The sequence below is a fragment of the Plectropomus leopardus genome, chromosome 16 (genome assembly GCF_026936395.1).
Source record: "Plectropomus leopardus strain MGB_pleo_1.0 chromosome 16, ASM2693639v1, whole genome shotgun sequence".
In the NCBI taxonomy this organism is placed as follows: Eukaryota; Metazoa; Chordata; class Actinopteri; order Perciformes; family Serranidae; genus Plectropomus; species Plectropomus leopardus.
Window position 1 is genome coordinate 22,242,463 of NC_142191.1, and position 13,531 is coordinate 22,255,993.

At 40.4% G+C, this 13,531-nt stretch overlaps 2 protein-coding genes across 5 annotated transcripts in view; both read left to right on the forward strand.

Annotated features, from left to right (window-relative positions):
* The first annotated feature begins 4,229 nt into the window (after positions 1 to 4,229).
* Positions 4,230 to 6,452, forward strand: LOC121955867 (uncharacterized). The gene is made up of 4 exons (XM_088089729.1): positions 4,230 to 4,427; positions 4,762 to 5,019; positions 5,295 to 5,447; positions 5,614 to 6,452. Exons 1-4 carry the CDS (start codon positions 4,298 to 4,300, stop codon positions 5,931 to 5,933), a joined length of 861 nt encoding a protein of 286 aa, XP_087945855.1. The 5' UTR covers positions 4,230 to 4,297; the 3' UTR covers positions 5,934 to 6,452.
* Positions 6,453 to 8,451: 1,999 nt separating this feature from the next.
* The window catches only part of LOC121955317 (exostosin-1), a 268,903-nt gene continuing 263,823 nt past the window's right edge, over positions 8,452 to 13,531 (forward strand). For 3 of the 4 annotated variants that reach the window (XR_015779177.1, XR_015779178.1, XM_088089580.1), the window contains exons 1-2: positions 8,452 to 9,298; positions 11,090 to 11,592. Coding sequence is in view for 2 of the 4 variants with exons in the window: in XM_088089580.1 (XP_087945706.1) it covers positions 11,296 to 11,592 (297 nt within the window). In the remaining 2 variants the exon portion in view is untranslated. The remainder of the gene's footprint in view (positions 9,299 to 11,089; positions 11,593 to 13,531) is intronic. The other variant, XM_042503209.2, reaches the window with a different exon arrangement.

The following is a 13,531-nucleotide window of genomic DNA, read 5'->3' on the forward strand; positions in this document are numbered from 1 at the left end:
TCTGTCTTTTGCCCTGTATATAAAGCCCTGTCTTACAAAACGAGTAGGTATGGAAGTCCATGGTTAGGCATTTAATACTAGATTAAAACCACCAGACAAGTGAGTTGATTGGGATAAAAACAACAGGGCAGATTGTAGACGTGTATATGCGTGTGTGTGTGTGTATGTATTGTACATGACTGAAAATAAGTCTATACAAGGATCGCTATTACAGATTACCCTTACAAAAATAACATATTTTGCAACATAATCACACAAATTGCACATATAGCTTGATAACAGTGAGTATAATGATAAGTTATGTTTTAAATCAGTGACACCTAACCACCTGGAAACATTCTAAAATCCTAAAAACGTCCTAAAATCAGAGAAATGTCCTAAAATCAGAGGAATGTCCTTAAATCCTTCAAATGTCTGAAAATCCTAGAAATGCCTTAAAATCCTTTAACAAAAGTATGAGGCTGCCGTGACTGGTCCCTCCTGTCATTTTGCAAAAGTGGCGCTCAAGCAAAGCAAGTTAAGTATCCCTGTTTTAAATGCATCATAACTGACTTTTTTTCTTAAGTTGGCTTACTTTGTTATAATCTTGGAGTTGTTTTTAGGACCCACAATGCAGACTTGAAAAACAGGTCGTAGTTTAAATGACTTAATGCTCAGTTTGTGACGGTAAAACAGGGCGGCAATAGGATCTCTTCTCTCCCAATTGTGAGGGTCCACAGAATCTGACGGAGGGGTAAGAGGGTTGTTCCAAAGACAGAGAAAGACAAGGCTGGACAGGGCTGGACAGGGCTGGACAGAGCAGCTGTCTGGCAGATATGTAGCATAGAGACGAAGACAAGTTCAGGCAGGTTTCCAAAAAACGGGCTTAAACTAGGCAAAAGCGAGGCTTAAATCAGGTAGCTTGCAAACAGAGTAAATCACCAGCAGGTGTGTAAGGAGCTGCAAGCATGTGAGGAGTTCAGCTGGAGAGCAGAATGAAGTTGAGCCACAACCAGCTTAGATACACACAGACAGGGGAAACAAAGTGAGACTAACATTCACCAAGAAACAAGGGGAAAAAGACACAATGCTCACCTAACAAACTTTCTGTTTTTGTTAGAATGAATATTTTCATGAAAAGGTGAAAATTTTGGGCTTCAGGCCTTTGACTAACTGTTCCCTGAACATTAATACAAATGGGTATCAGAGGTTATATCAAAACATTTTGCTTATCACCCACTCAGAAACCCCAAAAATTATGTATTTCATTTTGTGATGTTAAGCCATATCAACACTTGGGCTCATCATGTAAGATTGATTTATTTGGTTCCATCATGAAAACAACGCTGTCTATTGATCCACTGTGTGTTGCTTCATGGACTTCATGTAGATGGAGTACGCTTTTAGCTGTCCCGCTGGTTTGTTATGATTCTCATGTGGATAATAATTACAGCCTCACTTTTTTGTTTTGTTCAGCACCAGATGGTTGGAAAATGTGGATTGTTTGAAAATTGCACTGCAGCCTCAAATCCTGAGCTGGAGCATCTGAACAGAACAGGACTAGATTATAGCAGCCAGTGGCCCAGCTGGCTTCCTGTGTGTGTGTGTGTGTGTGTGTGTGTGTGTGTGTGTGTGTGTGTGTATGTGTGTGTGTGTGTGAGAGAGAGAAAGAGTGTGTATGAGAGAGACTGTGTGTGTAACTCTTTGAGTTAGCTTGACTCATTAGATGAAACAAACAATCACAAGCCAGACCAGAGTTATTGATTTTTTGATTTTTTTTTTTAAGTGTGTATGTTGGAGTGTGTGTTTTGTGTTGTTGGGGTGGGCTTGGGGGTCTACATGTGCTCCCAACCGATGATGCGACTCTGTCAACATTGTTAGCATTTAGATGACTCCTCCACATGGCATACTGAACAAAGATTTAGACAGAGTCAAATCATTTTTCTCTCACATAGGAATCACTTCTCATCTTCACATCTTCAAAAACTATTCAAACTTTTTGTTTTAGTCATTGCAGCGGGATTAAAAAACTTTTCTCATCTGGTTGGTTGCATGAAGAAATTCACTTAGTGTTACTTAGTGTTAAACTCCAGTTTGTGTCCATATGATTTTTAAAGTGAGTCCTTAGAGCCAATTAAGTGTTATATTAATGTTCTCTCAGAAGAAAGGAACCCCCAGATGAGTTACTAAAAGTGTTGTTGATTTCCTTGAAATATAATTGATGTTTTTTAATTAGCTGCTGTGTTTTCTTTATGGGGATATGGGAGACAGCGTTATTTTCTGCTTTTATTCAACCTCATTTAGTCTAAAATAATATCACTAATGAGAATATCTGCACAACCTCACATAAGAGAAGTTGGAACCTGCAATTCTTATTTCATTCATAATTTAAACAATCACATTTAACATTTTCTGTTTAGTGACTAACTTCAAATAAAAGGATTAGCCTAGTGATATCCTATATCATTTTTTCAATGTAATATGTAATAACCTATAATGGTTTCGTATGCTATCTAAGTCACGTATGCTAGATTAGAGTTAGACCATAGACACACAGGGACTCATGTGCACTAACATGCTTGCACCACTGGACTAGCAACCAAAACTAAAAACAGAGAAGCTCAGACTTCAACACAGACAGAGGAAATATGACTTCATTCCCTGCTCAGGACACCATTACTAATCTATATCTTCCACATAACAAAAAGTTGTTTGCTGCAATTGATTTTAATGATAATAATGCTCTGAATGTTGCAGACAGAACCTTTCAATAAAAGTAACAGTACCACGCTGTATATCTACATTAAATGTAGTACTTGAGTGAATGTACTTAGTTTCAACATTACAGCTGGATCGCAGTCTCACCCTAAAAGCTAGTGCAGGGGAGAAGAGAGACTCTGCTAACAGTCAGCTGAATGATCCCATAAGCTTCCAGATTGATGGTGAAAATGAGGAAGTGAAGGAACTGAAGCGACAGACCGAGTCTAGAAACAGATCAAACTTTAGCTCCCTCTCTGCTACTGCTCTACGACCTTTTCAGATTTATCTTCCCCCTAATCGACCATGAAGCCATCAACGCCAGCCGATCCTTCAGAGTTATCACAGTACAGGTAAATGAAAACAAAACTGGTGTACAGAGAGAGAAAGTGACTGGTTGTGTTTTAGACAAATGTTGAGCTGTGCACTCATACAACCCAAAAACATGACCATGGATTTATTCTGCTATTGTGCAGCCAGAGATTAAAAACAGGAAAACCTCACTGAAGTGTTGTTTTTTGAGATCTTTATTGGTTTGCCATTTCTCAACCATTTGAACCCCAGGATTTATAACAATCCCACCCTCTGTGAGTGGTCCAGTTTTGGCATCTGGACAACAAAACCCCATAAAGCTGTATGAGCAGCGAGTTTTATAGCTATAGGTTTAGAGAGACAAAAAGGAACATCAGACCTTAAAATAATATGTAAATACTATGTAAAACTGGCCCCAAAGCCGGACACAATGGTGGCTTGATGACGACACATTCCCATTCCCTGCACTTCACTGAATCGTCTCGTTCTCTGGATAAGGTTATGGTTTTCTTGTTTCCAGCAATATGTCATCATTTCCTCTGTTATTTTGAATACTCACCTCAGCAATGTTTAAAAACAGTTCCATATCACAGAAATAGTGCACTGTATAGTGTGTTCACCATTTTGCATCCATGATAGAGTGCACAATAAAAACCCCAAAATGCACAGCAAATTTGAGCGTACATATGATGTTCCCCACATTTTACTCCCATATACCACTATGTACGGCAGTTTTGTATAACCAGAATAACAAGAAGAAGGAGAAGAAGAACAACAACAACAACAACAATGGAAGGAGCTGGCGCAAATTTTGCTTATAAATGTCTGTGCCTGACACGCAGCAGTTGTGCTAGCCGCAGCCAAACAACAGGAATCATTTTCTTCAGGTAGGCTAAACTACATTTTTTTCAGAAAGGGGTGCTAGCCATTACGGCGTGTACCCACCAAACGCGATGAAAAATGATCGCGCCTCAAGATTACATACAAAGTCAATGCAAAGACGCGATTTGACGCGTCATTTTGCCGGGCGTCGCGATGGACGCGATTGAAATTCGCGTCCAAATTCGCGTCCAACGCGCCGCAAAAATCGCGTCGCGTCCAACGCTCGAGTTGAAATAATTGAGCTTTTGCGGCTTCGTCGCGTGAAGACGCGCCGCGACAGCCTATCAGCGTTGAGATCGTCATCGACGTGCTGACGTATGGACGTCCTGGTGTTCCCTCGCAAAATCTAATCAAACCGCCAGAAACAATGGAGGAGCAGCTTATCATCGCCGTCATCGCTCACCCAGAGCTGTACGACAGTTCCTGTCCCTTGTACAGGGACAGGAACAAGAAAGACCAGGCCTGGGTGAGCGTGAGCGAGGTGTGTGGACTATCTGGTAAGTTCTGTATCTGTCTCTTGTTTGATTGCAGCTATTGGTTGACGTGTGCACTAGCATAGCCCCAGTTAGCATAGCTTGCTTTACTAGCATACTTGTCTGGTTCATTCAACCATAGCTGCAGTACTTTGTGAACTTCAGCCAGCTCCTGTGTTCCCTGTCTGTCATTATTGGACAAACCTGATTAATCCAGGTGTTTCTGATCATTGCTGTGAGGTCAGACTGTGTCACAGTCACGGTGTGTGAGTGCACCTGTGCATAAAGCCAGTTCTGGTTCAACAGTGAAGTCAGGTTAATTAATTAACGTTTAATTGATTTACTTGTGTTGTTTCAGTTGAACAGTGTCGTAAAAGGTGGAAGAGCCTCAGGGACACCTACATTAGGGAGAGGAGAAAAGTGCCAAGGAGTGGGGCAGCAGCAGGGACAGCCAAGAGGTGGAAGTATCTTGGGGTCCTGTCTTTCCTCGACCCCTTTGTCGCCCCAAGACTCACTAGTGGGAACATGGGGCAGGGGGTCGAGGAAGATGGGACCCCAGAGCAGAGTAGGGAGTCGGTGGAGGACGAGGGAGAGACAGCAGGTCCATCACAGAGAGGTTTGTTGAGAAATGAAGATACACACATAATGTAAAATATGTATATTTTTGATAGGAAGATTACTGAGTTGCATAGATGTCTCTGCAAATATATTTCTTTTTCACAGCCTCAACTAATCATCATTTTCAAAAGTGTTGTTGGGAAATTAGGTATTACTATGCCTGAACTGTATGATTTATGAGTGTATTTGTACAATGCTTTTTGACACTGAAAATGACAGTGAATACACCATATGTACAAACATAAAACTAATACATTTTTGTCAATAATACAGAAGAAGAATATCAGGATGAGGAGGAGGCTGAGGGTGAGGAGGAGGAGGAGGAGGAGGAGGAGGAACCTGCTGTCTCTCCCTCAGCTCCCGGCTCCCCACCTGCTGCTGCTGTCCCTGCTGCTGCCCCTGCTGCCTTGGCAAGACCACAGTTTAGTACATATATGACAAATGTTATTGTGATCACCTTTAATGTTTGACTTGACTTTTTATCTGTTGCCTGATCATTGCCTGACACATGTATGCACACACACACACATATATATATATATATATTTGTTGGATGCAGTATAATATAATATGGTGTTTCTATGATAAACAGGACGAAAGAAGACCCAGAAGAGGGCGAGGGAGGCAGAGGAGCAACGCCACCAAGAAATTGAGGCCCTGCTCCTTGAGGCCCTGCGGGCCCGGCCACCTCCACCCCCGGCACCCCAACCTCCCCCCCGCTCCGAGGATCAGTTATTCCTCGATAGCCTGGCTCCTTCCCTGGAGAGATTGGAGCCCCAAGTAAAGGCCTATGCTAAATTTCAAATACACAAAATTATTTATGAAGCCAGCACAGTTGTGCTACTTAGCTTGTTTGAGCGTGCTACGAGCGAGCTAAATAGCTTCCACAGACACACTTCCACATCATCGTAATTTCAACAGTTTATTTGGGATTTAACAGACAACTTGACATGCAAGACTGATATAACCTCTGTTCATCTGTCCTCCTGAGTGCTCAGTTTCTTTACGTGGTAGGCCTACTGGACATGCATGCTGCGTTCAGTGATGTTCAGAAAATTCCAGCGTAGCGTCGGAAATCTCGTTTGGTTTGGTTATTCCCTATAAATTTCACTATTTAATACACTTTGCATTGATAACAGTGAGTGAGTGAACTTTAGACAACTTCACTTCCTACTTTTGTGTGTTTGCTGCCAGTTTGATAACTGAGCCCGCCCTGATAGTTTCACCTGTCCCTTATTACCTTTCCCTAGTAAATTTACTTTGTGTTCCAAGTTCATCTCAGTTTGTTGTGTCTATGTTTCTGTATTTTCTCATTTGAAGCTTCTTTGGTTTTTAATCATCTTTTGTCATTTTGACTGTTGTGTTTTTGGACACCTGCTGGCTCTTGGTCTGACTCCTGTGTACTTGTGAAAGAAACTTCTCCTGACTTTAGCTTCTTTTTTTGTACTGAGTCATTCATTTCAGTCCTCCAGCGTCACATGAACTTTTCCAGACGTTTACTAATGTCCCTGTGATCTTAAACTGTATAAATAAAAAAAATAACCATGGGTAGATGTTTAGGTTCCAGGGAGGAAGTGGGTAAACTCTCCTGTATATTTCAGTGACTTTATGGATATACTCGATATACTGTAAATGGTGCGATAAAAAAGGTATGCCCTGCACACCAGGGATACTCGACTTGCTTTGCTTGGGGGCCACTTTTGCAAAATGACAGGAGGCCAGGGGCCGGTCGCACCTAACAATCTATCGGGGGCCAGATTTGGCCTGCAAGCCATAAGTTGAATATCACTGGTATATAGGACGGTGTTGGTGTAAAACATCAAACAAACAAAACTATGGTTAATACCAAGGTGGTTTTACTTTTGAAATGGCCATTCATTTTAAGAAAAACCTCAGTTCTTGTATGACAGTAATAGTCTGGATCCGAACAGCACATATAGCACCATCTGAACTAACTGTCTCACTACAAGCTGTAAGAAAAGTGTGGACCGCAACACAAACCAGAAGATGGCGCTGTTTGCTACGTGATGTGGCTGTGCGAGGCTCCACCACATCTGTAAACACCCTCTCTAATTTATGAGATAATGGCATCTGTTTAAATCATGAGCAAATTAATTTTATACAGTCAGCGGCTTCTGTACAAATAACAGCAACATGAGTGAAGGGCAGGAGAGATACGTGGTCAAAGTTGATTCACTGGGCCGAATATTTGAATCATTACCAGATTTAATGAGCTATGGCTTAATTAAAAGTGATTTAAGTTTGCAAAAAGAGTCAATTCGCTAAATCCCGACAAGCCACGACAAATCCCTTTAACATCATTTGCCACCGAATCATCATAAACCTTAAGGCGAGTCGACGAAATGTTATCAAGTGCAGCAAATGTGACAAATGACATGGAAATCACCAAACTTTCTCGAGGGCCCCAAAGTGTTGCCTGATCCAGTTAAAGGAAAAAACGCCAAACTTTATTAGGGACTGTTTGTTATTTATGAGAGAGGGGGGGCTGGTGTGAAGCAGAGGAGGCACTTCAGAGATTTTTAAAGACCAGCGAGGCAGTTATGTTTTTTTTTAAATTTTTATTTTTATTTTTTTTTTTAATTTGGCTCAGGTGAGGGACATTTAACTGTAAATAGTTGTATTTTGTATTTCTTTTAAGTAATCTTAGAACCACCAAAACCTGCAGGTGGGTGTTAAAGGCATGTTTTCTTTTCAAAATCTCCAAGCCAGAAACTGTGAAATATGGTTATTTATAGTGGCGGAACGGTAATGCATTTTTCTCAAGTCACTCGGGGAAGGTCTAGGAAAAATATATGTATCTCTGAGAGGGGGTCATGATACAAACAACAAACAAATTAATAAAACCCAACAATTAATAAGCAAACAAAAAAAAACCCCTAAGAACAATCGAAAAGAAAACGAACAAAAAAAACAACAAACAAATGAAAAAACATAGTCATCACATCCAGTCACTCCCTTCTCTGAAAAATAAATAAGTAAAAAAATAACAGTCCATCAAAAATCTGTTTAATTATATGCAGCATAACTTGGTTGAGTTCATATTGAGAATGTGCATCCAGTCAGCACTCATGACGCACCAAGCAAAAATTCATGAAAATATAACCTCAATGTTGTTTACTGGTGGGAGGAAACAAGACGAAAACTTAGCAGATTTTTGGATGGAGTTTGGTTTGCAAATGAAAAAGAGGTTTAACAGTCAGTTTAGAGGTCCTGCGTGCTTCTCTGGGGCTTCTTATGGACATAGTTTCCAAAGATATTTATAATAACATTCTTAGGACTTTACTCATCATTAATGATACAAACAAAGCTTCCGATGCATGACTTTAGAGATGCTGAATCATGGCAAGCCCCCTCATCAGAGCCAACTGACGCCCCATGCATGCTCCGATCCCCCCAGACTACCAGTTTGCTGCTGTCTGGTTTATCAGCGCTGCTGCTGCTGATGTTGCCGGATGCTGCTCGGTGGCGCAGCCCTGATCCAATTGAGGATTAGAGGATGGAAATGTGAGGACAGCCGGTCTGTTGGAGTCGAGCAGTCAGGATGAAAAAACCCAGAAGAACCCCAGTATGAACGTATGGTGTTAATGTAATCCATTAGACCGCGAAGTCGCTCCTAAAAGGATTTTATTGAAGCGCGTCTCTCCGGATCAGGTGCGCCGATATTTCCATAACTTACCTGGGATGATGATTTCTACTCATTTTCTCGGCGCGCATAGGTGGGAGTGTGGATTTAAATTTTAAAGTTACTTTGGATCTTCTCTTTCCAGGATTTTTATTTTATTTTTTTATTTTTAAAGGGCAGTCGATCATTGGAGATGCACGCGTCTTGTTTAACACGTCATTTAATCCTGGATGGATACTGTCGATGCTATCACGGCTGTTTTTGGCACATGATCGCGTGTCTACATTCACACCTTGGATACCTGCCGTGCTGACACAAAGCTGTGTGTGTGTTTGTGTGCTCGCTCGGTCAGAGTCTCGCGCACGTGAAAATCACTCCGTGGAGGAAAGTTTGTGACTGGGACGTGGTGGAGGATGAAGTCAGCGCACATTTTCGGGCTTCCCTACGAGTGACAGCTACTTGCACATGGTTTTAGCAGCTATAATTAATGATTTGTGGATGGATTTGTGATAAGGTGTTTCGGAGGTAGAGCTGGAGAATGTGTATCCGAGCTGTGGAGTCCTGCTCGGGCTGCAGGGGAGAGCAGCGGATGTACCGATCCCTTCCTGGGACCACAGGTGTTTCCTGTAAACAGGTAGGTCACAGAGAGTGGAGTTTGTGGTAGCTCTCTGATTTTGGATTAACGTGACCGAGAAAAAAAAAGAAAAATCTTATTGGTGTTTGGAAAATCCTAACAGCGTTTGCAAAGGCGATGCATTAGTGGCACAAATTGGCCACGTGCTGTTTCCCCGTGTGTCGCGTTGCAAACTCCATTCAGAAATCTTGCAGTTTCGTGCTGCAGTGTTTACCGAACAATATCTCTCTAATGTATCTCCGACTCTTTCATTTCGCACCAGCGGCCTTTTAAGTAGATTTATCCCGATGAAAATGTTGGAATATATTCGCACAAATTAACCCGGAAACACTGTTCACTATAAATTGCTTGGGAAATGTTACGATTTTGCAGAAACAAAGTGCTGCACAGACTTTGCCGAATTTGCAAAAAAACTATTGGGATTTGTAACATTTGTTTAGTTCTGCTGACCTGGATACAAATCTTTGCTAAAAGGCAGACCAATTTTGAATTGACAAACTTGTCAATGGCGTGTGTCGTCAAATTGTAGCGTGACATAAAGGTTTAGATTTTTTTTACTAAATCATTAAAATGTCTCACTGACCCAGGCTACCACAAATTTTTCACGACATATTCAATTTGATGCCACTGATAACATATCAAGGGCTGGGCAAACAGTTTAGATGGATCAAGTATGAACTTATAGCTATTTGATGCCTGTAACCAGGGGTGTTTCAAGAATTTGAGGATACTGAGGGCTTAGTCCCGACCTCTTCAGGGTGGGTTCAGGGGGGATCCTCCAGTGGGAATTTATGTTGATAAACATCAGTGGTAGCGCTTGCCATAGGCGATATAAGCGGCTGTCTGGGGTGCCATCTTGAGGGGAGTGCTAAAATTATGCCCAGAAAAAAAGTTGAAGTGAGTCATCACAGTCTGAGCAATGAGTGCACAATGTTATCTTTGGTTTGATTGGTAAGGTCAAAGTAATAGTGGTGTCAAGTGAACGTCAGAGGATTGTATGTGGAGAGACAGAAAATGAAAACAACAAATCCAAGTTGAAATTGGTAGGGGGAGATAGTGAGCTCTATGCTGCCAGTGGCCGAACTACCATCTCATGAAGGTTGCATTAGGTTACATTATGATGCGTTCAAGCTCTATTCAATAAAAATAAGTGTTGGTTGTTGGTTGCTTATAAAATTTGATGTGAAAATATTAATAGCTGTTATTAATTAGTTGGACTACTAAATAATTACATTTTTAATGATACAAATGCTATTATTAAAAAGGGATTCATAAGAGTTGAGGAAAATGATAGGTACTGAAGTTATCAGTTGTGGAATGTAACAAAATACATTTATTCAAGTATGATTGGGATGACAGATTATTACATCTTGGGCATTTAAAAATAAACAAAACAAACTTTATTAGGCCTACTCTTATTCTTGAAACACATACATAGCCTATATTCCTGCCATCTAGGGCTTTGTATAAAGCATTCAGGGCTTAAGCCTTGGACTCCCAGGCCAAACCACGTCACTGCATGTGACCATTTGTGTGTTTTATTGTTCTTTTTGACTTACTTTGTTGCAAACGACAGGATGTGAAACCTGAAGTTTGTTAGCAAAATGCTTGTTGGGTCTTTCCTTGCATTTATCTGACTTTTTTGAATGTTCATTAGTGTCAGTATGGACTATAATACACACTACTATATTAGAGCTACTTTAATCAGACATAGTCAAGTTTCATTTTGTTGAATAAATTCTGATTTGTTCTGTACTGATAATTTATGCACAAATTTCTGTTTCCTTTCAGTGACTCCAAATCCCAAAATGCTGAGCTCTGGATAGAGAGGCTGACCTGTGGGTCGTGCTGACCTGTGTGTACGTCCCTGCACCTCCTCTCCTCATCATAGTTCCTTTTCCTCCTCTCTTCAGCCTTTTATCCCCCCTCTTATTCCCCCTCCTTTTCTCCCCCTATCACTATCCCACCTCCTCCTCTTCCTCCCCCCCACAGCACACATGCAGGCCAAGAAGCGGTACCTGCTCGTGTCTGTGGGGGCCGGTCTTCTCTTCCTCGTTTACCTGTGGGGTCTGCAAATTGGGGAGTTCCAGCAGCAGCCGTACCAATATCACCAGTTTCCCCAGTACCCCCAATACCACCAGTACCACCAGCAAGAGTACCAGTCCTACCACCACCAGAGCCAAGACGTGTACCAGCCCCAGCCTCTGCCACAGAGAAGCCCGTCCAGACCACCCAGGCACTGGCCAGAGTCAACCCAGCTGCTGGAGCCGTACCTGGAGGGGGGAGAGCAAGAGGTACACTGTTTTTAAATTTAAAGGAAATTAAAAATGAAGAATCTTCATTATCACCTCCTGCATTATCTAAAAAAAAAGGATTTTTGAGATAAGTTTTCAAGCTGCATTTGCTAGAGGAATGTTGTCTCTGGTAGGTAATATTACATCAGATCCCTCTCAAGCTTTTTTTTTTGAAGAATATCAGATTCTGCAGTCACATAGAAGATTTAGAGTCCCACATGCTCGATTGAACCTATTTTGTCATCCTTTTTAATCAGTAGCATGTCTTATGCACAGTCTCAGTGTACCAGTGGTTGATCACCGGATGTAAGGGGGGATGATTAATTTGTAGCAACTTCTCAAAATGTCTGATGTTATATGCAGCATTTGTAGTATGGTTTTGTTGTTTGGTTACATTTTATTTTATATTTTTGTGTTTAAGTGAAACAGCTGACTTCATGGGATGCCAGAAAGACTTCAGAATTTTGTCAGATAATAAAATAAAATAAAATCACTGAACACAAAATAGTATTGCGATACCCTAATATAATAATATTTACTTGCAAGTCAGTCAGTCAGCATCCTCAGCAGAATGTACTCTCCTTTTCCTAGTGTTATTTTTAACTGTCAAAGAAATTAAAAATGAGGTGACATATCCATTCTTTACAGTAGTTGAAGTCAATAAATTCTCTAAAATGCGTGTTTTATAATCTGGTTAAATGCGAATGATGAGTTAGCAGCTGGTTGAAGGCCATGAGTGTCACAAGATGATTAATCAGGTGATAAAACAGATGTAGAAATAAGAGAAAAAAACATTTACAATCTGAGCAGAGAATGTCACCTTTTTTTGGGAACCAATAAATAAATAACCAATAAAAAAAAGGGCCATATGATCCAGGGAAGGCAGTTGGAGAAAAAAATGTCTGCATCTAGATTTTGTTTCTGCAGTGCTGTTGTCTCGACATATGCAACCTGTGACAAAGTGCACATCGCTTTGCCTTAAAGGGTCACAAGCCTGGATGGTTGAGAACATCTTGATTTAGGAGAATCATCGACAGTCACTATTCATCTTCTCGTGTTATCAGAGTCGCTGCGGCTCAGTCATGAAACAAAGCAATGAACCTCCAAGTTAGATTGATTTCCTCTATTGAAAGAATGAAGTAATTTTTAAAAATGTTACCAGAGTCTGTGTTGGTCCCTCTTGACATACATCAAGAGTATCAGGATTCCTGTGGATCCTAAAAAGGCATTAAATTAATTTATCTAAAAATAAGGCCTTAATTGGTGTTATAAGATCTTAAATTAATCTTTCAAAAGTCTTAAAATGCTAAGACATTGGGAGGGGGATATTGTGGAATTGTGAAATCTCAAAATAATTGGTAATAGGCCTTTTCATATTTTAAATTTAAATTCACAAATTTAACATCGCACATATATCCAATCAAATAAGAAAGAAGAAAAGAAAAACCAAACAGATACTTTAATAACAATATATGTTCATTACTTTCCACATATGCCACCATAGAGAGGTTCCATTTTTTAAGTAAGTGAACTTTTGAACTCTTTTTGATTTTGATCAAAAATGATACTTTCTATGCAAGTAAATATTTGGGCAAAATTGTCGCTAATTGTTTTTTATTATTACTGAATTTCTATCTCATATTTTTGAATACTTTGCGCTGGTACCTATTTCTACTTTTTAAAATTCTCTATACTTGGCATTAGAGTGACTGAACCACAGTTTCCGCCAGTGATCAAAAAAGTATTTCTCATTCTGATACTTTTGAGCGGTGTTAAAAAGTCGTAACAAGTACTAAATGTAACTTGCCTTTAGCTGTAGGAACCCTGGAGTATTCAACACAATATTTCACATCATTAATCTTTAAAAGATGTCTAGTTCTCCCTTTTAAACACCTCACCAGCCAGAAATCCTGAAGGTGTTATTTGTACTCTCACGCTG

Bases quoted from the DNA above. Each gene is read 5' to 3' on its own strand.
- LOC121955867 (XM_088089729.1), top strand. From the start codon at position 4,298: ATGGAGGAGCAGCTTATCATCGCCGTCATCGCTCACCCAGAGCTGTAC. The intron at 4,428-4,761 runs GTAAGTTCTGTA...GTGTTGTTTCAG, and splicing joins CGAGGTGTGTGGACTATCTG to TTGAACAGTGTCGTAAAAGG. The intron at 5,020-5,294 runs GTTTGTTGAGAA...TCAATAATACAG, and splicing joins AGCAGGTCCATCACAGAGAG to AAGAAGAATATCAGGATGAG.